The sequence below is a fragment of the Coregonus clupeaformis genome, chromosome 7 (assembly GCF_020615455.1).
Source record: "Coregonus clupeaformis isolate EN_2021a chromosome 7, ASM2061545v1, whole genome shotgun sequence".
NCBI classification, from domain to species: Eukaryota; Metazoa; Chordata; class Actinopteri; order Salmoniformes; family Salmonidae; genus Coregonus; species Coregonus clupeaformis.
The window spans coordinates 39,333,596-39,360,607 of record NC_059198.1 but is presented as its reverse complement, the minus strand read 5'-3'; the positions used below and the strand labels follow the sequence as shown (position 1 = coordinate 39,360,607).

General features: G+C 40.9%; 1 protein-coding gene across 4 annotated transcripts; it reads left to right on the top strand.

Moving 5' to 3' along the window:
• The first annotated feature begins 10,283 nt into the window (after positions 1–10,283).
• On the top strand, positions 10,284–25,701 carry LOC121569166 (adenosine 3'-phospho 5'-phosphosulfate transporter 2). 4 transcript variants are annotated; one of them, XM_041879849.1, is made up of 11 exons: positions 10,284–10,510; positions 10,672–10,878; positions 11,104–11,334; positions 18,001–18,122; positions 21,023–21,177; positions 22,590–22,697; positions 23,162–23,259; positions 23,378–23,470; positions 24,149–24,260; positions 24,768–24,837; positions 24,950–25,701. In XM_041879849.1, the coding sequence occupies exons 3-11, from the start codon at positions 11,116–11,118 to the stop codon at positions 25,098–25,100; spliced, it is 1,128 nt and encodes a 375-aa protein (XP_041735783.1). In that variant the 5' UTR covers positions 10,284–10,510; positions 10,672–10,878; positions 11,104–11,115; the 3' UTR covers positions 25,101–25,701. The 4 variants fall into 4 exon arrangements, with proteins under 4 accessions (XP_041735783.1, XP_041735784.1, XP_041735782.1 ...); XM_041879850.1 differs by lacking the exon at positions 10,672–10,878; XM_041879848.1 differs by lacking the exon at positions 10,284–10,510 and having other exon boundaries at positions 10,521–10,878.
• The last annotated feature ends 1,311 nt before the right edge of the window (positions 25,702–27,012 follow it).

The window sequence follows — 27,012 nt, the reverse complement described above, 5'->3', positions numbered from 1 at the left end:
TACGTCTATGTTGACGCTCCTCCTTGGTTAACCCGTGCCGCCCCACTTGCATGGGTTCAGAATCGGGAGAGAGGACCTCTCCACTAATCCTTTGTGGTGGAGAATGATCGCCGTGTTCTGGTCCACCACCCGACCCGACTGGGAACTGAGAAGCTGATCGATTGGACGGACCCCATTGCTTCTCCCTCCTTCGCTCTCGGACTCGATTATCCACCCGAATAGACAAGGCTACCAAGCTGTCCAGGTCACTAGGCTCCGGATAGGAGATCAACTCATCCTTGAGCTGCTCCGACAGACCCTGGTAAAAGGCCGCTTGCAGAGACTCCTCATTCCACCCACTCTCCACAGCCAACGTCTTGAACTCGATCACGAAGTCGGCCACGCTGCGAGTTCCTTGGTGAAGCGAAAACAGGCGCCTAGCTGCGTCCCTCCCTCGGACGGAATGGTCGAAGAGCTTCCTCATCTCGGCCGTGAACCCCTGGTATGAAGCCATGCAGGGGTCTTGTCGTTCCCAAACGGCTGAAGCCCACTCCAGCGCTCGACCACGCAGCAACTCAATCACAAAGGCTATCCTAGCCTTGTCTGTGGCATAAGAGTAGGGCTGTAGATCGAACACTAACCCACACTGCATAAGGAAAGAACGGCATCTTCCCAGCTCCCCCTCATATTTATCCGGCGTCGGAACCTTGGGCTCACGGAAGGACACAGCTCCAGACGCGGCAGGCGAGATGGGTGAAACCGGTAGTGGATCCTCCACCGGAAACTTGCGCTGGTTCTGGACCTCCGTCAGACCGGTAGAAAGGTTCCGAACTGACAACGCTATCTCCTGTAGTGCCGTGCTATGTTGTCCCAACATCTTCTCCTGATGGGAAATGGCATGGCGAACAGAGTCCAGGTCCGCTGGGTTCATTGCTGGCCGGATCGTTCTGTCACGAGTTACAAAGCCAGAACCCAGAAGCAGACCAGGACAAGGTAAGTTGAAACGAAGGTGAGTGTTTATTTACAAATTCAAGAGTGATGCTGAATAATCCAGGGAACAGAGCGGGCGGCGTTGGTTAGTTGTTGGGGGTGCAGTGGTTGATCCAATCATGGCTCGGCAGCCGCCCGACCACCAGGCAGAGGTTGGATGAAGGTTCGGACGAGTGACTGCAGATGGAACAAAACGGAGGTAAGTAAACAACAAACCAACAAGGTGCAAAACAACAAAACTAACGCTAGAAGCTCTAAGACTGATACTCTGGTAAACCTACTGTTCATGGCTAACGATCCGGCAGGGAATGGATGTTAGGCCAGAGCCTAAGAAGGGTGATGATCAGGACCAGGTGTGCAGATTGCTGATGGGATGCAGGTGCGGAAATCAAGAGAGCTCCCCGGAGCGTTCCAGAACCCTCGGGAAACTGGAGATCACGAGCAGAAACACTAGTCCACAGACAGGACCCGACTCAGACTGCCGGGATCGTTACATGGATATTGTAAATTCTAGGCTTTACAGTATGTATGAATACATTTTCAGCAGAGGCCAGAGATTTTGCTGACATTTCATCTTATATGAATAGTTCAATGGCTTCCTTCTAGCTAGACATTATGAGGTTTCAAAATGACAGACAGGGGTGTCTGGCTTGTGTTGATTCAGTTTAACCCCGCGTTTACCCTCGCAGGTATTCTCGCCGGCGTACGTCTATTTGAAAGTCAAAAGAGAGTGATCAAGAGAATCATGACAGGCCAAAGTTTCCAGGACATAGGTGAGGATAGAGTACATGTGAAGAAATGCTGCAGCCAGCACACGTCAAGGCAGAAACATTCGCCCCCGGGTCAAGAGAGAGAAGACAGGCAGCAGGGAAACCAGGTTTCTCACATACACAGACGCTGATCCCCTGTCCCCCACTGTACTCCATCAGATAGGACTTGAAGGGAGGGAAGAAATGGAGCAGTGAAAGGTTATTAGGATACCCATTTCACTTGCACCATCCGGACATACATTGGGTTTCTTAATCTGAAACTAAAATATTTTAGAACCTAGATGTCATTATTTTTGTTATAAATATAGCTGTTCAGGAGGAAATTATTCATTTTTTAAAGAAGTTTTCTTTTGTGTTACAGAGAATTGGCCATTTTAGATTATGTCATGGGAGCAGAATAGGTGTGCCATCTTCTCCACTTAATCATCTAGAATGTCTTATCACCATGAAACACTTCAGAAAGAGTACCATTCCAGCAGCGATATTTCCTGCAAGCAAAAACCTGTTCAAAGACATTTTTCTTACCTCTTTTTTCCTCCTCATCAACTTACTGTCCTGGCATCAATTCAATTCGCAATGACTTTTACAATATCTTTTACTGGCTTTGTTGCAACCAAAATGTCCCGAGGCCAGTTGGGCAAATAATTATGTATAAAAAAATTATAAGCACGTTTAAAGTGAAAGTGTGGTTTAATTAAGTTGTACTGTAGCTATGCAGGCATTACAATCACAAAAGTTAAATGCAAGAGCTTACTGCGTAGCTACATTTTGACTTGGTTGAGTGAAATTGATTTATGTTTGTAAAGATTCAGAGGATTTCCTCTCGTTTTTATTGTCTTTAGCTGGATAAAATGAGTATAGCACCAAGTCCCTTTCAACTAGCAATTCTACCATGGCACCATAACTAACCCAAGTCCCCTCCCCTCCCTCTACTTCTGTCAACTACAACCTGTTACATCAGACTTAATCATTAGACTGCCAAGAAAATACAGGAAATATAATTGAATGTGTGAAGTGTCCTCGGAATAACCAAAACAACTTATCATTTGGATGTCCTTCTGTAGCCTGTGTTTTACAGTCAATTTGAAGTGAATTGAGAAAAAAGGCCTTTGTCACTTTGACTAAATCACTGTATTCCTGTCCATGTGTAGGGTTGACATCCCATTTCCTGTATGAAGTCATTTCCTTTCCTGGGGAGAGTTTCTGCATGAGCAGAATTCATCAGGTTTGAGGGGCGCTCGCCCAACAAAGTGATATAACATCATTTTGACTTAACTTTGAGTTTTCATTATTGCTATAATTTAGGGCGTTTTCACATATAGTCCTCTTTAAAAGAACCGATCTCAGTCCTCTTTCAAGTGAACTCTGGGGTAAAAAAAAGCTAAAGAACTCTTTGTACTCACACTGCCCTTGCCTTTGAATGAGGACTCAACTCTTTTGCCAGTTCACTTCACCTATTTTGTGGACTGAGTTGTCTTTGCATTCACATTGCTATGTTTAGAAAGGAACCAAGATCTTTTTCCAACATGCACTCTGGGTTTTTACAAAGTGCAGGACAAGCCATTTAATCATAATGTGTTATCGGACAGCTAGATATACCTACTTACATTTTGGAAGCTAATAGATTGCATTTAGTTAAAGTATGAGACATAATAATTGTAATCAGAATATACTATTAACATGTAAATGTGATTGGTAACAGAATAAATAATGCTGTTATTGAAAATTGTACACCTTTAAGAGCTAGAATAGATTTTGACCCTATGTTGTGATTCTCACCAAATATATTGTCTTCTCGCACTATTCAAACCCCACAATCAATAAACAGCTTATGAAGCTCTCTTAACCTATAGATCACATATTGCAAACAAATAATCTGAACTAAAAACTCCCCACATTTTGGAATTTCTGTGCAACCTTGACAATCGCTAATCAATATCCAAAAATAGCACTATTTTTTTTCCAGCGAACCTGCAAACCATAATCTTCTCTCTTTTGTGGCACCAATGTGACGGAATAATGGGAATATTGACAAGTGAACCTGGGAAGCTTTGCGTTCACATTCTCCTAAAAAAGGAAACCGGACCGTGGAATTCAAGCGAACCGAACTCAGACCACCTCTCGAGATGGTCTCAGTTCGGTTCGCTTCGGGGGCTCTTTTGAGGGGTCTGAGTTCCTTTGGAGTATTCACACTGCACAAAAGATTAAGCGAACCGCACTGAGTTCACAAAAAAAGTGTGAAAACACCATTAATCACATCCTAGCTGTGAAGAGAAACAGCGACTGTATGACAATAGCGACAGTTTTCACCAATATTGAAATAACAGTTTAATGATAGTGTACTAATAATAATAATAATTATTCATTACATTTATAAAGTGCTTTTCATTATAGAACAATCTCAATGTGCATAAAATTGAAATTAGTAATAGTAGGCCTATTGTTGTCTGTAGTTGTTGGCAGCAGCATTAGTAGTAGCTCTTGTTATGGGAACAGCAGTAATGACAAATGTGTTGCAAGTAGTTTAAATGGAATCTAAACTGCATTATACATTGTTTTGAATATACCTCCCTGATCTGCCTATCCCTAATGTACTATGGAGTGAGGGAGTAGAATTGCTTCCCTCTGAAACTCCACCATGCTGTGGAGAGAGGGGTTTAAAATACTGTCAGAGAAATGCAACATTTATGAATCCCCCTTACATCCCAGCTTGATTTATGTGAAATAATAATACACTATTTAATGCTTAAACATGGCTAGGAGCAATCTTTGCCTATCAAGATGGAGTAATGGCGCTGGAAGACAAATCACCTCCTAGACTTGTGATGCTTGTTTAAAAGGTGCTCAGCAGATATATTAAACTATATGTAATTGTACACTAACTCTGGGCTGTAGGCACGACGTGGCGAGCACAGGAGGCAGCCAGCCTGATGCAGATGGAGTAGGGTAATCAATTTGGCTCAAGCATCAGACGGAGAGGGAGGGAGAGAGAGAGAGAGAGAGAGAGAGAGAGAGAGAGAGAGAGAGAGGGCTGTCGGATGTCTCACGTTGTTGTCTTGTTTGGGATCTAGCCATCCATCCATTCATCCCTCCAATACTTGTTCTGTCTCAGAGATGAGACAATGAATAAAACTTTAGATAATACATCTATAGCAGTGGAGAGATTTCAGGATAGCAAATTAAATAGAAGTCATTTTAATAGAGAATGTGATATTATGGCAAACTATCTTTCCTTAACATTGCTCTTTATTACTACACCTTGGGTAAATGAAAACAGCTCTTGAGAAATCAGTTGTACTTGGATAGGTTACAGTAGCCTGCGTTTTGCAGAATAGGCTTTTTCTCAGAGTTAATCAGCCTTTCCCAGGACCGGGTTCAGACAGGGCTGGTCACGCTGTGTTGAATTTATGGCTCTCTGATTGCCTTGTTTAATTAAACTTAACAGCAAACTTACACTCCATTTCAACTCATCCTGATCTGATTAATCATCATCCACCTTTTACCACCAAATCTAGGTAAAGATAAACAAACACTGTAATTAAAATGGTAAATGAAGCCTCTATGTGGGCTGTGGGTGGTTCACAAGGGGTCTTACAAGAACTAAACGACAGGCGTTCCTGGATCCCTCCTTTTTACATCCCTTATCAGTTCTTCTCTTAAACCTGCCCTTGCCAAGACAAACAGGGGCCCTGAAATCTGGTGCATCACGTGCAATTACAGCCACAGTGAGCCACAGGTGTTGAATTCTTCTGGCAAGCCATAAAACATTATATGCATGATTTGTGCACTCAGCCAGGTCTGTAATTTCATTCTCTTCTTTCATTTTCTCCTTCCTGACCACACAATCCATTCTGCTGGTTTATGAGGTGGGGAAAGGAGAGACGCACACAGAGGCTTTCATGATGATTACATGCTTCCCTGTGCGATCAGATGGGGGTCCTGGCACCTGGAATGGGATGCCAGCTAAAAACTTTGCCCATGTGCCCACATGTGCCAGTCCTTTTCAAACTATTAAGTTAGATCCACACTAAAACGAGCCTGACGTCACACACAAAGTTTTGCCTGTTGCCACGGACGCGAGGACGCCCTCAGGGCAAACTAAATAAACTTTCTCTGCCACTTTAGTGGCGTTCCTAAATGTGCCAGGCTGAGTGATAATCCCTGGGACACAGTGTTGTTCATCACAGATGTGGGCCGCAGGTGGAGAGGGGATATGGGAGGCATCAGGGGCCAATTTGGGTGTGGGTAATAACATCCCAATATATAATAAATATATCATACGATATATAGTAAGTTATAAAATATATTTTTTAAATGTATTAGGGTTGGAATTCAGGTTAATTGCTAAAAACTAAAATTGTAATAGTTCATTCCATAACTATCATAACACATGAGAGCATCATGGTAAATTAAAAGCAAATGTAGGCTAAAATCAGAGTAGTGTGTGGAAGGCCTTTGTCAAAGAGCGCAAATGTTACATATCTCTAGGATTGTAAACATATCAGGCCTTGTATTATTCTATGTCCATGAGTGCACAATGTACAAAAATTGCACTAATCCCCAGTTTGATTCACGTTTCATATCTCTGACAATATTCAAAATAATTATAAAAATACATCTTGAAAGGTAATAGCTTCTCAAATCCATTAAGTAGTTAAAGGTTATGTGAAAAACAGTATTATTGCTCACAGCAAAACTCTTAATTAAATGACACTACATAATTTGTTTCCCAATCCTTTTACTTCATATGCATGGCTCAGGTTAAATGAATGCGCAATGAAACATGCATGTCATTTACCGACTTCTCTGAGAAGACAACAAACACATTGTTTTCTGTCTCTATGTATTAGAAAAAATTCGTATTTGCAGATTGGATAAGCAGACACCATTCCTAACAAATTGTTTGTTTAATTACTTTTATTTTCCTTCTCTTTTGGTCTGACATACAAAGAGGTATGCTTCCCCCTCCTGGTTGCACAGGAACAAGAAAACCAAAGCCTCTTTGCCTTCCTGTGTTCAAGTATGTAGTAGTTTACTAGGTTCTCTTCTCTCATTGGTTTACACACACACATACACACTTTCACACTCTTCACATACGCTGCTGCCACTCTGTTTATTATCTATCCTGATTGCCTAGTACCTACATGTACATATTACCTCAACTACCTCGTACCCCTGCACATTGATTCCGTACCGGTACTCCTTGTATATAGCCTCGTTATTGTTGTATATTGTGTTACTATTTTCAATTTGTATTTGCTAGTTTTCTTACTTTTTAACTCTGCATTGTTGGGAAAGGGCTCGTAAGTAAGCGTTTCACGGTGAAGTCTACACCTGTCATATTCGGCGCATGTGACAAATGAAATGTTATATTGTTAATACTGTATAACAACTGTGTATTCAATTGTATGTATTGAGGTAAAGCCTATATGGTAAGGAATTCATGTTACCAACCTGTTGCCTAAGGGGCATGGGAAGCAGTCCCAAGGTATTTCACATAAATCCAAAGAGACATGTTCAAATGGTTTAGCTCTCAGCAAGAAATATAATCAGTTAATAGGCTACCTTACATCAGCTGTCAAATTCAGATAATTGATATGCATTGCCTGGACTTGCTTTGGTCATACTGCAGTCAAAAAGCAACATTTCACTGTTCACGGTAATGCTAAGGGACTAAATGAAAATTGACAAAATTAGTATTTTTACTTCAATACATAGAAAGACAGTTGTGTTTGAAAGACATTTGTAATGGTGAATATCGGTTTTAGGTCTTACTCACAATACAATGCATTCCTTTTACCAAAACAGAACATGAGGTACATTCTGAGCCTCTGCAACAACACCAATATGGCCACACTTTTCCTAGGTCACTCGCAGAGGGACGGTGAAAAAAAGGAACAAAAATAAATGTGAGACCAGATCAAAGGAAATAACATGAGAGAGGATATGAGTGCTTTGAGAAGTAATATAGCGGAGATACCATCTGTTTTCCGTAGCATGCAAGAGGCTTCAGACAAGCCCAGGAAAGAGACAACAGAGAAGGCACTTTAGCCTGGGATAAAAGCAAACACAAATGGGTTATTAAGAAACCCTCAATGTTATATAGGATTGGGTGACATTATAGCGTTCCTCAATCCTTTTCGAAAGGTCCATTCCCCCGTTGTTAGCAAAATATAGGTTTTTGTATGATAAAATAAATGTAAGGATTATTTTTTATAAGATGAGCGCCAGTGTAATTTTCCTCTGGTATTTCCAATTTTGAAGTTGGCACTTTGGGATGAAGGATGTGTGTGCGTGTGTGTGTAAGGATGTATGTGTCATTTTTATATTTTTTCCAGGCAAGTGGGTTAGGGGGAGAAACAGAGGTCATCAGTGGAGGGTACTGTGAAAGACAGCTCTCAGACTGGACTGTGTCCATCCCTTCTACTAGGGTTAAAAATACATTTCTAAACACAATTTTTGAATACTGTAATACCACCCTCCCAGTGGATATTTAAGTTTCAGTCATCTTTGCAAGGCCACATTTGATTGCTCGAACTTTGCATTACAACAGTTTAGTCCAAAACGATTCAACGCCGAATGACTAAAACAATCATGTTCAATTTGTTCATACACTTAGTAGTCTTCACACAACCTGTCTCAGTTGAAAAGGAAATTAAGCTTCATGCTGTTTCTGCACTTTGTCTTTCAAATAAGAACATGCAACAAGAACATGCATAGGTCCTGGATCCATGCGAGCCTCCAAAGGATATAATGTCCTTTGTGATCCAACCTGCAAGGGGCCATATTTAATCCAGATTTGACTGGTTCAGACGTCATTTCATTCCCTTCATCTCTCTTTCTGGCCTTTATTTATCGCAAGTCCGTCCGGTGCTCTGGTGCAAAGCCATTACACGACTATGTACATTTTTTAACAATCAATAAATAATTATTTTATTATTTAAAAGGGTCTTATGGGGAGGAAATAGGTTTTATTACATAAATCCATCTTTTTTGATGAATGGTACACTTGATGGGAAAATAATGGGTACACTTGATAGGAAAAGAAAGTGGTCAGCCCCATGCAGACTACTGTGCATTGCTGAATACCTTGTTTTACAGCCAGGCTGTAAATATGACATTTGTATCTCTTTGGGACTGTCATTTGGAATGCAGAGTAACAGGTAGGGGACTCGTAAATTCAGAGACATGAATTAACCCCTTGCATTTAGCGTTTGGGCTCCTTCTAGGTCTAGGAGGTGACCTGTGAGTGATGGGGGGTAAGGGATGTGGCCGGATGTGGCCAGCCAAGCAGCGCCCAAGTTCCCATTCAAAATGAGTTATTAACAGAATTTTTGGAAAATTGTAGCCTGGCTATTTAGTGTCATAAAGCCCCGGCCATGGCGGCTGGAGGCCTCCTAGGGACAAAAGGCAATACCATTACAATCAAATCTGAGATGGAAGAGGGATTGAGCTGTCCACTCTGAATTTTTATATTGTCAAAGAGCTGGGAGGAAATAATGCCATCCTAGAGTGAATTAACCTCCTGTGTGGATGGAAAAGCCCATGTCATCTGCTGGGAGAGGGAGAGAATTGGACAGCTCAGAGAGGGAGAGAATTGGACAGCTTGGAAAGGGAGGAGGGATGGAGGGAGGGCGGAGGGATACAGTAAGGGCTGGGGGGAGGGGATGAGAGGGAAAGAGGGAATCATACCGTGAGCTGTAAAGGCCAAAGGCCCTATGGAGAGTCAACATCAAACACAGGACAGGATCGATCCTTCTCGGTCAGACAAGGGATATGTCAAAGTTTTGCCTCTCTGGTTTTGCTTCATTGTCATTGAATTTTTATTTAAAAAATTAACAGCACAAAGGGTACATTTAGTGAGCAAGAGTGCCATATAAAATCATACAATTCCTGTTCTATCTGGTCCTCTGTAGCTCAATTGGTAGAGCATGGCGCTTGTAACGCCAGGGTAGTGGGTTCGATCCCCGGGACCACCCATTCGTAAAAATGTATGCACACATGACTGTAAATCGCTTTGGATAAAAGCGTCTGCTAAATGGCATATTATTTTTATTAATAATGTCCAGTGAGCTCATATTTCACCATTTGCTGAATTGCAAAAAAAATATGAAAAGTAAACACAAAACAAGAAAGGATTATATGAATAGGCATCTTACCTCCCAGCTCCTTGAAAAGTAGACTGTCCGGAAGGACAGGTTCTGCTGTTTGCAGATTTTGTTTGCAGACACACAAGAAGTCCGGTGTGTACATTAAGTAATCCTATGTGTTTGATGAAATAAGAAGTTATAGACCCGCCAGCGCTGGACAAGGTAGGGTGTGAATAGATGTATAACACCAAACTTCTCAATTCAAACTATAATGCACGATGTGACGAATGAGAGAAATTACTTTTTCTGTTTTGCACTGACTGATTAGGCTAAAATACGAATGTAGCTAGGTGCATTTCACTTTTCACCTGACCTGGTGTTGTTCCCTCCACCAATGGGAAATGAGGTCATAGATCGAGACGAGTCACACTCAGCGGAAGTTGTTGGCTGCTGCCAGGAGACAGCAGCAGCGGTTCGCAAGTTAGCAAATGTGCTACAGGTCTTTTCGCCTCAAAATAATTACAATATCAATACAACAGCCGCACATTAACTTTATAAAATGGATCCGTCATGTCTGCAAACATGATAATAATCCGAATCGATTGAAGAACAACGCAGCATACACATTTCAAACCCGGAAGTTTTGTTCAGCTAGCATGCTAGCTTGTAGCAGCTAACCAGGTAGCTAGTTAGAAATTTCAGAAAAAAACGTTCTAGTTAAACATGTAAAGAAGTTAGCAAAATGTCATTTTTAATTGCAAAAAATAGCACTGTTACTAATAAGTCGAAGTCCGAATGTATGTCATATGTTGGTGTTTTTAAATGTTTTGTGGTCGTTTTAGGATTTGCCCAGGACACAACTCACTGCAGTCCTTAGTAGCTAGATAGATAGATTAGCTATCTAAGTAGCTAGCAATGAATTATTGTTGTATTCAATCAAATAGTTAGCTAGCTTAGTAGCGCTGTACATCTCAAGGAGTAAAATCCAGAAACGCCCACGAAAATCAGATCAACGATAATTGCACTGTTGCTGTCCTTGATTGTTACAGGTAAAATTCTCTAGCTTACTGTCTAGCTATGCCAGTTTTGAATTGGCCGATGTGTGTCAGTGGAAGATACCTGATACAGACAATACCGTGTTAGCTACTATGCATGCAAGTACACAGACTACTTTTCTTCCTCATCTTCCCACCCTCAGTATATAGCCTGTCACATCCTTTTGCAACATAAAGAAAAATTATTGAAACTACCTAATTCCTGTATTTGATCCCCAGCCCCCAGACACAATGAGTGCCAAATTCGGCCTGATGAACTACAACAACGCCCGGAAGCATCTGTCTATCTCCATCCCGTCATCCAGCGAGGCCATGATGTCTCCGCACATTAAGTCTGTGGAGGAGCTGAGAGTGCTAGGCATCAACCTGAGCAGCTTCAACACAGCTACCCAGTTCTGCATCTGCACAGCGGGCGTCTTCCTCTTTTACCTCATCTATGGCTACCTACAAGTAAGCAGGGGTGTATTTAGCCCTTGATCATGACTCTAAGTTCCATTAGATTACACATAAGAGTATTTGGATGAAGGCGTCTTCTGTAGGGGAGGGGTGTTAATGCATTGTTTGCAGTTTCAAATCAAATTTTATTTGTCACATACACATGTTTAGCAGATGTTATTGCGGGTGTAGTGAAATGCTTGTGCTTCTAGTTCCGACAGTGCAGTAATATCTAACAAGTAATATCTAACAATTTCACAACATATACCTAATACACACAAATCTAAGTAAGGAATGGAATTTAAGAATATATACATATATGGACAAGCAATGACAGAGCGGCATGGACTGAGATACAGTAGAATATTATAGAATACAGTATATACATATGAGATGAGTAGTGCAAGATATGTAAACATTATTAAAGTAACTAGTGTTCCATTTCTTAAAGTGCCCAGTGATTTCAGATAGGCAGCAGCAGCCTCTAATGTGCTAGTGATGGCTATTTAACAGTCTGATGGCCTTGAGATAGAAGCTGTTTTTCATTCTCTCAGTCCCAGCTTTGATGCACCTGTACTGACCTCGCCTTCTGGATGATAGCGGGGTGAACAGGCAGTAGCTCGGGTGGTTGATGTCCTTGATGATCTTTTTGGCCTTCCTGTGACATCGGGTTCTGTAGGTGTCCTGGAGGGTGGGTAGTTTGCCCCCGGTAATGCGTTCGGCAGACCGCACCACCCTCTGGAGAGCCCTGTGGTTGAGGGCGGTGCAGTTGCCGTACCAGGCGGTGATACAGCCCGACAGGATGCTCTCAATTGTGCATCTGGAAAAGTTTGTGAGGGTTTTAGGTGCCAAGCCTTTGTTGCGCCTTTGGGATGGTTTTGGAAGCATAAGGACCTTATATTTCATTAGCAAAAAAATTAAATTGATACACAACCTTGTTAGGGTTAGTGTTCCTACACATATCTCCATGTTACAGTGCTTGTTTACGGAAAACAGGCGGAAGACAAGAGGAGACCACCTGTGCTAATTAGCTATCTAGCATGAACTGAACACCTGTGTGTAAGCGTAACTCTGGAAGTGTAGCAGAAGTGTAGTTTCGTCGGATGGAGGCACTCATAGCTGTATGGATCTGTAACTGCTACAGTAAGTGTATCTTTTTTATTTGAAGGATTCTTTCTCGCTGATGCAAGATAAGGACCATATGTTTCGAAATCCATATCGCAAGAGATTATTATTGAAGTTTCTAAATGTTAAAACACAGCATTGGGATTGTAGTTCACATGAGGCAGTTGTGGGCGAAGCTAATGGCTGAGAACTGTAGAGAGAAGGCAGAATACCACCTAGAGTTTTCGAGAGCTAGGGTGTATTCACTAGGAACCAACATAAGTGAAAAGGGAGGGGCCTACCTGAATATATCCAATAGAAACAGTTGTGAAACATTTTACAACTCTTTTCAGCTGTTTACTTCGGTGTTCAGATATTAGGGCATTGGGTAGCTGCTTTTAGCAACGCTAGTATTTACACACTAGCGTTGCTGAAAAATAAAATAAAATTTCAACTTACTGTGTTGATTGTATGTAGGCTTGGTCCTTATGCAGGGGGGAATTTGAAAAAAAACAACAGCTAATGGAATGTATAATTTAACAGAATTTCCAAACGTGGGTCTACAATAGACGTGGGTCTACAATGTTCCTCAGTGCGGTCACCCACAAAAAAATACTATAGTGTATACTATGGTAGGAATACTATATTATTCACTTTAGTGTTTTTGCAGACTTTACTGTAGTATTCACTGTAGTGTTTTTAGTGAATACTGTAGTATTTACTGCAGTATACTGTAGTATTTATAGTTTACTATAGTATAAATACTGTAATAAAAAATAGTAGTATATACTATAGTAATTATAGTGTTATTGCAGACAAGTATACTGTACTATTTACAGTAGTGTTTTTGCAGACTGTAGTATACTTAAGCAATAATGCACGAGGGGGTGTGTTATATGGCCAATATACCACGGCTAAGGGCTGTTCTTATGCACGACGCAACACGGAGTGCCTGGATACAGCCTTTAGCCGTGGTATATTGACCATATACCACAAACCCCTTGAGGTGCCTTATTGCTATTATAAACTGGTTACAACGTAATTAGAGCAGTCAAAATAAATGTTTTGTCATACCCATGGTATACGGTCTGATATACCACGGCTGTCAGACAATCAGCATTCAGGGCTCGAACCACCCAGTTTATAATGTAGTATTTACTGTAGTGTTTTTGGGGACATTACTGTAGTATTTACTGATGTGTATTTGTTTTATTATCTTTGACATAGAAGTGGGGGGCTTTCTCCTTGAGGAGACCTACTGGAGAAATAATAAAAGAGCAAATGTTCCATAACCTGTACGTTGGTAGGACTGTGTTCTGAACGGAGAGTTCAGAGCTTCTGCTCTTTTCTATACCCATAGGGAACACAATATATGGTCTATACTTGGCATGTAGCCCTGTGTAGCTCAGTTGGTAGAGCATGGTGCTTGCAACGCCAGGGTTGTGGGTTCGTTTCCCACGGGGGGCCAGTATGAAAATGTATGCACTCACTAACTGTAAGTCGCTCTGGATAAGAGCGTCTGCTAAATGACTAAAATGTAGGTTTTTCACTTACTGGTGGCACAAATTGGGATATGGGTGAGGGGAATCGGCAGGGTATATGCAAATTAAATACTGTAGTATTTATAGTAAAATACTTCTGCTGACATTTCTGTAGTATGTACTAGTGTTTTTTTGTGGATAATACTGTAGTATTTACTATAGTATTCTACAGTATACTACAAAATGCTATACTACGTTCTACACATGATCGAGGGACACTGCAGTGTGTAGTATTTTACAGTACACTAGTGTTGCACGGTATACCGAAACTTCGGTACTTTTTAGATACAAAACGGTTCGGTACTATAATTTTTGTTACGTTCGGTACTTCTGTCTAATGTGTCTCACCTGATTCAGAGGACCAGGTCTGCCTATCAGTGCAGCCCCGTTATAGCCTGCTCCACGTACTCATTCATTGCTAGAGCTGTCTGGCTGCATTGTTAGCTCCCCACTCATGCTGCACAGAAGTTCACACACTTGAATAATGCAACACAGCATGTAGAAATGTTGAAACTGTTCATTAATGTTCGCAGAACAATGTCCATACAGGCAACAACAAAAAAATACAATGCAAGACGATACCGGTAGCTTCCAGCGTTAATTGTAGTCGAACTTTCCTTGCTAGCTTACAGCTGAAGCAACATCAATTCACTACCCTAGTACTTTGTTTGTGATAATATGCAAACCATAGCGCAAAATATGCTGATTTGAAAGCTGATTTATTGTCACAAAAAATGTTATTAATTCACATTGTTTCCCTCGCCACCAAAAACTCATTCACTTCGTCTCCCTCACCTCCCGTCTGGTTTCACTATATTCCATAGCCACAAAATCAGATTCCACAGCTACATTCTGCCTTGCAAATTACTACTTTCTTAAAGAGACAGCGCACACTTTTCTAAAAGAAGAGATTGCTTTTTCTATGCAAATGCTCTACAATAAAATAATATGTTCTCCTAGCAGTTGACAATAAAATAAGTCCTAAATTTAAGGGATTGTTTGTCATCTGTAGGGCCATGAAATGAGCTAAAACAAGCTCAATAACTCGATGCATGCACACACTCCTATTGAATAATATGCATTCACCTGTATTGTGAATAAACCTAGGCTACATCTTGATTTACCCAGTTTATCAACATAGATCAACCTTTTAAATAAATTATTACCATTATATTGTTTTGTATTTAGATTGGTAAAAAACACATTGAAATTGATTGTATGACTGTATAATTGATTCATTAATGCATATGTGGCTGTCTCCAAAAAATTGACATAAAATGTTTAAAATGTAATGATATTAAACTCAAAAGATGCCCAACGATTGGACTGAGCAGAAGCCAAGTTTATCTGTCTGGATCAAGTGCCATTCTGTGACTTTGGCTAATACACCTTTTTTTTTTTGTGGTATTGTTTTGGAATCGAGTATAGTGATGGTATCGAGTATTGTATCGAGTGATTAGTGTTGCACGGTATACCAGTACCACGGTAATATCACGGTACCTAGACGTCATGATACTTATGATACCAACATTTTAGAATACCGTAGTACCGTTTCATATGATACTGCTGACTTTTTCAGCCCTATCGATCCAAAGAACCTGCTGGCCCTGTTATAAAAATGTTAGAAAGTCGGTTTTGTTTATAAATTCAGTTGAATTTAAGCAACAGCCACTACGAGTCTCTTGTATGAGCAGGTCCAATAATATCCACTTCACTGTTATGGCATATCACCTGTGGCAGCTGTAATCAACCAGCTGCATCCCCTACCAGCCCTCACCTGCTTCTCTTGCGTCTATTACACCTTCAGACCCGGATGAGTCTTCTGTTGTTGTTAGATTTATACATTTGTTACATTGGAGCAGAGCGTAAAGCAGGCAGTGTTGATACATTGTATCATTTCATCGCCTGTTATAACAAAGAGCACAGATCAGTCTGAGTAGACTTTGCCAGTTCAATGTCATGCAGCCTCTGAGTGTCAGAGGGAAAATGGAGGACCGCTTCACGACAGGCATGCTTGCAGCTTTACAGCAAAGAAAACGGCTTATCTCTAGCCTAAACTGTAAAAAAACAAATATGACCCATATTACAGGAGATGCCTTTTTTTTCTTTCTATTGGGATTTACCCGCATTTTATATAATTTCACAAACCATTTAAACTAATCCCGGGTCGCTAATTATTAGTTTGTTAACAAACAGCGTTGTTCAGTCATGTTACCTAGCTAGCTAACATCCTGGTAACTTGACAGTAGGTTTAGGCAACTTTGATTGGCCCAGGAAGAAAGGAAAAGGGTCTGCTACTCATGAGAGGGAGAGTGTGTGTCTGTGTTAACTGAAGAGTAAAGAAGGTTTCATGCAGTGTTTTATCCTTACTGACACAATGACATGCAGATCATTATGCATGTGTATCACAGGAGGTTGGTGGCACCTTAATTGGGGAGGACGGGCTCGTGGTAATGGCTGGAGCGGAATCAGTGGAATGGTATCAAATACATGGTTTCTATCCGTTTGCACCGTTCCAGCCATCATTATGACCCATCGTCCCTTCAGCAGTCTCCACTGATGTATATTCCTTCCTCCCATTCCTCCGGCCAAATCACAGCTAGGCCTTTGCAAATATGAGCAAATCAGCTATTCTATGCAGTATTCTATTATACACTGAACCGTGTGAAGTTAAATTCAGTGTGTTGTATTGAGTAGCAGCGTGAATTTCAGTGACATTGTTTTTGGAGAACGTTTAGAAAATGTGAACAAGCGTCCGGGAGACGGAGCGAACAGGATGCTAGGCCACTGATTACTTTCCACCGTGGTATCGCGATACATTTTTACATTTACATTTTAGTCATTTAGCAGACACTCTTATCCAGAGCGACTTACAGTTAGTGAGTGCATACATTTTTCATACTGGCCCCCCATGGGATACTACTCGCTATGGCGATACTTGGCCTGGTATTGTATCGTTTGTCAAATGTTGGTATCGTGACCAGCCTAATTGTGATACTAAACCTGGTATCGGTATCGAAGTAAAAATTCTGGTATCGTGACAACACTACATTATACAACAGTTCACTACAGAATTCTATAGTAAGTACTGTAGTATTCTATAGTAAACTGTAGTATTTCAAGTTTCAAGTTATAATGTCACGTGCACAAGTACAGTGAAATGCCTTTCTCCAAACCCAACAATGCAGTAATCAATATGTTTTTTTATGTGGGCAGTTTCTCTCTGCTTACGTCATGTCAAAATAAAAGCACACATGCAGGGCTTTTATTTTGATATGAGGTAAGCAGAGAGGAAGTGGGTCTACAACAGAACCACGCTTGGAAAGTCTGTTTAATGTATGTTCTATTAGATGGTTTTTCTCAATTTCCCCCTGCATAAGAACCAACCCTACGGACAATCGGCAGAGTAAGTTGAAATTGAATTTTATTTAGCTTCCGGTGACTATTCCGTTTTTTTTGTAAGCTGATTCCTAGCAACGCTAGTGTAAATACTAGCGTTGCTAAAAGCAGCTAAGCATGGGGCTGCTGTAATGGTCGTTGCTGATGTGGGTGTAGCCGGATAGTATTTTTGAGTTTATGGCAAGACTACTGTATATGACAGTTTTACACGTTCTTCACAATCTGGCCTTAATTAATGGCTAAATGTCTTCTCTACCGTGTACAGGCAGAAGAGGATGGGCCACCCCTTTGAGCCAGGTTCCGCTCTAGATTTCTACTTTTTAGGGAGTTTTTCCTGGCCGCTGTGCTTTCGCTTCTGTTTTGCTTGCTCTTTGTGGTCTAGGCCTGGTTTCTGTAAAGCAATTTGTGACATCACAGATGTAAACAGCAGTTGTAAAAGGGCTTTATAAAAATACATTTGATTGATTGACTGACTGATTGATTCACCATACAATTGGTTATTGACACATGCTAAGCAGGGAAACTTTATCAGCAAGCCTCACTGAGGATACTGTGAAAAGCTACAGGAAAAGTACTGATTTACCTCACCACAGGTTTGAAAAGAGACTTATCAGACTTTATCTGTTGTTGTTTTCAGGAGCTAATATTTTCCGTGGAGGGTTTCAAGCCCTTCGGATGGTACCTCACCCTGGTACAGTTTGGGTTCTACTCCCTGTTTGGACTGGTGGAATTGCAGCTCACACAGGACAAACGGAGAAGGTAAACGAGGGAATGGAAGAGAATGGAATTCAATTAGGCCTCTACGCTTCAGCAAACAAAGAAAAGTAGGAGTGGTGTTCACCAACAAAGACGGGGATCCAAAAGTAGGGCTTACCCGAGAATAACCTCAACATACTGACTATTTCATGGTTAATGGCGTTGGAGCACTAATAAAAATATTGAGATTGACTAAATCATAGAATTATCAGTCTCTATCCCGTTAACTATTAATATTATGTTAATTGCTATGTGCCTTGTCACTTCAAACAATATAACCTGTGATCTACCACAAGACCTCTTGATATCAACAACACTTCATCTTGGGGTGTATTCATTATGCAGATTCTGTTGCAAAAAATTTCTTAAAGGGAAGCAAACGGGGAGGGACCTACCTACATTTGTCCAATAGAATCTCTTGTTTTGCTCTGTTTGCTTCAGTTTGGTTCTTAAACGGTTTCTGTATTCAGGTTTTTTTCTGGATCAAAAAGGGGCTTAGGTGGTGGACGTGGCAATGGGCACGGTCGCTGCGTGTACATTTTAGAGGCCCCCATCTTGCAGGGTTCATACGGTCATGAAAATCCTGGAAAAGTCATGGAATTTTAAAATGGTGTTTTCCAGGCCTGGAAGAGATTGAGAAAATGATCAAATCCGAAATGTCATGGAAATGAGTTTCTGTTTATGTAATTTATTTAGGGACAGTTGTAAAATATTTTATCAATTAAATATAAATCAACATTTCAGCCAGGATTCGAATGACACTAGCGCATCTGTGTTTGTGTGGATCACCTGCATAGTGTGTGACAATATGATAGAGAACAGATTAACTAGGTAGCCAAGTCAAAACATATCTTGTACCCTCTAATTATGTTTAGCTATTATTAGCATGTATTCATGTTTTCGTCATGTCCCAAAAAACTTGTGAGTAAGGCCATACAAAGTTGATTCACTTTTTAGAACGATTCATGTTATTAATTTAAATGAATATTTTTAAAGAAACGTATGATTCACTTTGCCATTGTATTAGTTGGGATTCGGTTCAATCGTGGTGAATCGAATTATGTGAATCAAAATAATAATTTCTGAATCGTGAACATTAATTTTAGGAAAATATATTAGATTTAGCCTTTCTTTTGGATTATGTGGCTTCAAACCTTGTTTTGAAGATACTTCCAGTTGATTTGGGCATCCAATGTATAGGACATTGCAACTTAATACATGCTAGTCAGCCTGCAAAGTAAACACTTCTAAGGTAGCTAAGATACATATGACTAAACTAGAAAAGGTACATTTCCTGAAAATGTGTGGGCTTGCTTCAGCTGAATAAAAAGATTTGTAGCCTACCATAGCCATTGGATCGTTGATATATTGAATTAGCGAATTATTTCAAAAGGCGTAAAATCTATTTGGTTACAATGTTTTACATCAAGGGTGGTCAACCATCCTCCAGGAGAGCTAATGGGTGTGCAGACTTTTATTCCAGTCCCCCTCTAACAAACCACATTTAGAAATGGACCTTGATAAACTGGCTCTGATGTGTTTGAGCAGGGCTTGATCAAAATCCTGCACACCCAGTAGCTCTCCAGACTGAGGGTTGACCACATGTGTTTTATACTGTTGCCTAACAGGTATTCTACTTTGTGGGGGGTTAAGTGCCTTGCTCAAAGACAGGAGATGATACATGGAATCAGAGAGCAGCCTCCCAGTGTCAATACCACATTACGCATACTTTTTTATACGTACATAGAGACGCCGCCAATTGTTGGTGATGGAAATTTGGTTAAAAGTAGTGGAGAAGTCATGGAAAAGTCATTAAACTCCATCTGTCAAAATGAAACCAATTTCATGAAGCTCCCGAGGAACAGTTATTGTGCTGACGTTGCTTCCAGAGGCAGTTTGGAACTCGGTAGTGAGTGTTGCAACCGAGGACAGACGATTTTTAAGCACTACGCGCTTCAGCACTCGGCGGTCCATTTCTGTAAGCTTGTGTGGCCTCCCACTTCGTGGCTGAGCCGTTGTTGCTCCTAGATGTTTCCACATCACAATAACAGCACTTACAGTTGACCGGGGAAGCTCTAGCAGGGCAGAAATTTGACGAACTGACTTGTTGGAAAGGTGGCATAATAATATAATATAATATGCCATTTAGCAGACGCTTTTATCCAAAGCGACTTACAGTCATGCGTGCATACATTTTTGTGTATGGGTGGTCCCGGGGATCGAACCCACTACCTTGGCGTTACAAGCGCCGTGCTCTACCAGCTGAGCTACAGAGGACCACATGTCATGTCACGATGAAAGTCACTGAGCTCTTCAGTAAGGCCATTCTCCTGCCAATGTTTGTCTATGGAGATTGCATGGCTGTGTGCTCAATTTTATACACCTGCCAGCAACGGTGTGGCTGAAATAGCCAAATCCACTCATTTGAAGGGGTGTCCACATACTTTTGTATATATAGTCTATTCAGCCATGGAGCTGAGATACATTTTTGCAGTTTTAAAGCTAATTTCCTGCAATTCTATGCATTTTCCCACAGCTAATGCTGTGTTCTTTTTCTCGAACATAATAACAAAATGAATACTGCTGAATTAATTGTTTTTCAAATGTTTTATTCTCCCTGACTGTCTAGCTTTTATTTTGGTGAATGTTAGTTCTCAAAGATGATCTTATAAAAAAATATATTGCTCCTTTATCTTTTCTACATACTTTATATCTGGTTTTAGTCATTTAAGTTTACACTGAAAGCATTTATTTGTATACACAGTTTTGATTGTTTGGAAAAAAACACCCCCCCAAGGATTTCAATGGCAGAAAAATCCCTGGTATTGCTAGTTGTCACCTTTTTGTATTTGTTTTTGTTGTCATCCCACAAGGCTTGCTAATTGCTCTTTTTCTCTTTGCAGAATACCAGGGAAGACGTACATGATCATAGCATTTCTAACGGTGGGGACCATGGGCCTATCAAACACCTCACTGGGTTACTTGAATTATCCTACACAGGTTATCTTCAAGTGCTGCAAACTCATTCCTGTCATGATAGGAGGGATATTCATTCAAGGTAAGTGGAAGTTGATCTTTGTATGAGAGCCGGTATTCGCGAAGAGTGAGAGTAGGAGTGTTGATATAGGATCAGTTTAGCCTTTTAGATCATAATTAATACGATTGTAGACGAAGGGGACCTGATCCTAGATAAGTAGTCCTAGTCTGAGAAGCTTTATGAATATGGGCCCTGATCAAGACGTGAAAATGCTGCCTAATAATGTTTGACTTTTGCATGAAGGTAGTAATGAACTAAACACATTACTTTTTTGGGGGGAAGGGGGTTAAGCCTAACTGTCAATCATAAGAGAGGCTCTTTAGAAACCTCCTGTGAGTGTCTTACCTCACACCCGTTATGCCCTTACTTCGAAACAATGACCACTTTTCAACTTTTATTTTGTAGTTCTGTCCATGCTTTGTTTTTGGGTTGTTTGCGAGTGTTGAATTTCAGCGTGAGGAGGCCTAGTTCTCAGTACTCTGCCTTTCATCTCAGAGACATTGTCTTCATAAAGGTTCCACATCTTAGCGATCAAACACTAGTTTTTTACCTTCCTCCCCCTCCCTGCATTGGCGATGTTGACCATGGGTCCCCCAGGGGGACTAGTTGGAAACGCTACTGCGTTCACTCAGGATGCCAGCGAGATCTGATGTGAACCCTTCAAAGGGGAGCAGAGAGGGAATGAAAGCACGCCAGACCGACCTGCTGCGTCACCTTGTCACCCCCAAGGCATCTATCGGCCTGTTTGGGAAGACTCCTCAGTCTCCTCTTGTTTTTTTGTTGCATTTTTACATGTCCAACACCAACCAACCTCAACCCTCTCCTCTCTCACCCTCTGTTCTCTTCTCTCCTGTTTGGATTTAATTGAGTTGAAGAGTCCAGTAGGAAGTTGGAGAGGAAGAAATCTCTCAGTACGGCTACACTTGTTCAAAGGGCCGTGTGCACCAGCCGACCTGCAGCCAGTGTCACGCAGGCCTCTCTCAACTCGCACTGATCTGAGGCAGAGCGGCGACTCGTCTGCCAAGTGACATTCTCTCCTCTCTTCTCCACCGCTCAGAAGTGCATCTATCTAGCCAGCGTATTTACATTTTCCACCTGACCCATAAGGAGGGGGGTAAATACACAAGCGGCTTCTAGCTCCACCTATTCTATCGTTTCCCTGTCTTGTCACAAAGGGAAATGCCCTCCGAATTGCCCAAAGTTTAGTTTGTCTTTTGTTTAGAAGGTTTTCGTGATCGGATGTCAGTCATGACGGGTGTTGGATCAATCGGAATCATAAGAAAAACGATTTAGACACTGAGATCCACTGACTGTATTCAACTTTCCATCCAAGTGAAACTTGTCAATCAAGTCTTCATTTTCTGGTAAATTGTTAGTCATCTGCTATGGAGGAATTCCCTGACTTTGTAGCCTAACTCCTCTGTTTTCTTCAGGGAAACGCTACAATCTGGCTGATGTATCTGCTGCTCTCTGTATGAGCCTGGGACTCATCTGGTTCACCCTAGCTGACAGTAAAGTCGCCCCCAACTTCAATGCAACCGGTAACATGTGAATCTGTTATCTATCTAGGTATTGGTATAGGAGCCTGTTGTTACAACACTGTTTAACTATGGATCATTCCTTTCACCATCCAAATCCTTTCACTGTGATTTTGTATTTGATACACAGCGAACCTTTTGTATTTGATACACGTATCAAACTAATCAGGATACTGACATTTATGAGCCTGGGGCAAATTAAGCCTAGTGGTTGTTACCTAGGCTGGGACTAAAGTATTTTTAAATGTGGAGTTTGAACTCCTAAAGAACTACAAATAATGCTTTATGTAAAGAGTTTGACCTTGTACCACATACAGTATGTACAAACATATAGGTTTTCCCACACTCCAAAAGTACAGGCACAGAAAAAAAATCATTTTTCAGCAATTCAGAATCCTCAATTGCTGTGCTGTTATTTTCCTTCCTTATAAATATGGTGGTTAACCTGGTTGTATCTGGTGTTTTAGGGGTCCTCCTCATCTCTCTGGCTCTGTGCGCCGACGCTGCCATTGGGAACGTGCAGGAGAAAGCCATGAAGCTCCATAACGGCTCCAACTCTGAAATGGTACTGACGACCCGCCTTAAAACCAACTTGTTATATTTATATTGCAAATTGTGTCAAATGTCCTGATTCACCTCAGAAATATGTCAGACTTATGTGTGTCATTTTGCTTGTGTTAAAGGTTTTGTATTCCTATTCCATCGGTTTCGTGTACATATTGACAGGCCTGTTGGGTGCAGGTGGATTGGGACCAGCAGTGGCTTTTTGCTCTCAGGTTAGTAGAACCCTCTCTTGTTATACACTGGGTGTTTAAAACATTAGGAACACCTTCCTAATATTGAGTTGCACCCCATTTTGCCCTCAATTCGTCGGGGCATGGACTCTACAAGGTGTCGAAAGCGTTCCACCGGGATGCTGGCCCTTGTTGCCTCCGATGCTTCCCACAGTTGTGTCAAGATGGCTGGATGTCCTTTGGGTGGTAGACCATTTTTGATACACACGGGAAACTGTTGAGCGTGAAAAACTCAGCAGCGTTGCAGTTCTTGACACAGTCAAACCGGTACGCCTGGCACCTACTACCATACCCTGTTCAAAAGCACTTAAATATTTTGCCTTGCCCATTCACCCTCTGAATGGCACACATACACAATCCATGTCTCAATTGTCCCAAGGCTTAAAAATATTTTTTTTACCTGTCTCCTCCCCTTCATCTACACTGATAACAAGTGACATCAATAAGGGATCATAGCTTTCACCTGGATTCACCCGGTCAGTCTATTTCATGGAAAGAGCAGATGTTCTTAAGGTTTTATACACTCAGTGTATTTCATTATAATAGATCAAACATAGACCGTTCTGTAGTTAGCATTTGTTTGATGCACTCTGTAGAAAACATATAAAGTGGGAAAAGATGGTGATATGACAATCTATTGAATCTTTATTTTTCTTTTAGCATCCGGTGACAACATACGGTTATGCATTCTTCTTCTCTCTCACGGGGTACTTTGGCATTTCATTTGTGCTGGCCTTGATCAAACTCTTTGGAGCCCTGGTCGCAGTCACAGGTGAGAAGACCATTTTGGTCTGGGCAAATGTTTTGCTTGCAGAACCACACAAAGTAACTCTCACTCTCTTTTTATGTCCAGAAGTGTTCAATTTAACAGTCCGTATAGTTTCCTATTACTAAAAGTCCATATTTTACTTTCAAAAAATTTAATTCAGAATATTATGAATATTTGGACCAATGGAAGCTTGAGTTAGAGAAGTTCTAAGTAACCATATGGCTCCACAGAAAGATTTCTACATTCTGAGTATCGATAACCTTACTAACACTCTACATTTTGACATCAGATTACTGAAATGAAGCCAGATCCGAGTGATCCTAATCTTATTTAGAAATTCTGGAAACCTCAAGATTCATTTTGAGATTAACTGCAAAACAAATGTCAAAGTAATCTCATCAACAAAGTTAAGATAAATCTCTTTCCTATATATCCATTAGATGTGACAGACTTTGGTTCAAGGTTGTGTGGTATTATGTTTCTCACTTTTCTATCTTCTGTTCATTTCAGTAACAACTGGACGTAAGGCTATGACAATTGTACTATCCTTTATGTTTTTCTCCAAGCCTTTTACTTTTCAGTAAGTCATGTTATCTTCAATCTCTCAAAGTTTACTGTAGCTCAATTTAGCCTACATACTTTCAAGGTACTGAAAACATTCTAACACGCCTCTCTGTTCCATTTCCTTTCAGGTACCTATGGGGTGGACTTTTAGTGCTGTTCGGCATCTTCCTGAATGTTTACAGCAAAAACAAAGACAAGATGAAGCTGCCATCTTTGGCGGACCTCAGGAATATGTTTTTGACCGGGAAGAAGGTCAGGCTGCTATCACAGAACGTGTAGTAAAAGGGACCTGTGGCGGGCGGGATAAACAAATGTTTTTCTAACGTTCCTATCTAACATGGACCTAATAACAGTGGGCTCCTAAAACATTCCAAAGCCACAGAGCTCCACAGAAACATCCCCAGGAGGAGAAAGTGGATACGGAGCACCTGCGTGACTCTGAAAGGGAAGCTGACTCCTTAGCTAACCCAAATAGCACAGTTTTGCACTGTAAGCTACTCTATGACTTTAGCCTGAGCAAGACGAAGGGGGACGAGACGGTTGAAAGAGAAGCTATTGACTTTTATTGAACTGATCATGTCCGAAATTGAATGTGTACCAAAAATATATATATCTTAAACAGCATATTTTCACCTGCATGTGCCAGAAGACAAAAAACAGATGTTTTACTCAATCACTGTCTGAGAAATGTGTCTTCTCATGGTTTCTTTGTAATTTATATCTGATTGTACAAAAGACCGCTCAACAGCACAGTGACATCTTGAAGTGTGGGGCGGGCTATGCTCGGAAGTGTATCAACGTGTCAACTGCCATATTTGCGAACCGTTTGTTTTGGGGAAATGGTAGCTCTTTTTACATTAAAAACAAAATGGGAAGTTTATCCAAAAGTTTTTTTTTCATGTGTTTTCATATATTACAGTGTAAGTAGCTAGCTTGCCAGAGCCGTCTCTTATCCATTGGCTACAGAGGGGGGAGTTGAACGGCTGCCAAGGAGCTTCTCAGATGTTTACCCATCAGATGGCCCCGGGCTTGTTTGATTAGTAATCCTAGAATAAGATAGCACTATAAAGAAAACAAACATTGTTCACAGGGCTTGGCTTTAGACCTAATTTGGTTGAGCGTATGTGTGTGTATGTGTCAGGGTGCCATTAGCTAGATTGGGTCCCTTCTATGAAATGGTGATGCTGCAACCAGCACCTGGGTTTTTATTGAGGATTGGGGTGGATAGTGATTACTTAATTTTATTACTCTCAATTATGATTTTGGGGGTTGATAATCCCATGCTACCTTTAGCAAATAATTACATTTACATTTTAGTCATTTAGCAGACGCTCTTATCCAGAGCGACTTACAGTTAGTGAGTGCATACATTTTCATACTGGTCCCCCGTGGGAAATAATCTGTTGATATTTTAGATCCAATTGTTTTAGGTGACAAAAATACATCCTGGCTTCTTCGGTAACTGCTATCCCCAAAGAAGAAGAAAAAATAGAAATATGTGTGTAACCTAGTGTGTTTGGATACATATGGTTTCCATAGAAGAAGACAACGCGGCTGTGCACAGGTTGTCATCTCCCAAGAGGTCTAGACCTGTCTAGCCCCATTCACTTAAGCTGGTACAGTTATGTCTGTTTTCCACAAAATACCCTTTGATGTGCCACCACTACTGTCTTGTGAACAAACGGCTCCACTCAGGGAAAAGCAGGAAGATCAAGACATTAGCTGTGTCCTCCCTGAAAGATAGACCTAGCCCTCCAAAGGTAGCAGGCTCACCAAGGCCCTAATAACTCTATCTGGCTTCCCTCATGTCTCTGTTTAATATTTCAGCATACTGTAACTGGATAGGGTATTAAAGGTGCCATTTGTAAGGTTGTGCCAATACAAATAGTTAATGTCCATTAAGTATCCGTAGTAGTCGGTTAATAAAAATGGTTTCAGGGGAGACGAGTCATTTTAGTTTGTAAATCATTTAAAGCAAAAACATTGCATATTTACCATCAAAGAGTTGGCCCTAATTTATTTATAATTAATTCTTTGAAATCGAGGGGCATGTTTCATTAGAATCAATTTTACAAATTCCACCTAACCATCTAATGTAGCATCCTTCAGTGATGCAGCTGGCTTATTGGCCGACATTTTAGAATAGCCATCAGCAGGCTAGGCATAAATTAGGGGAAAATGTTTTCAAAGT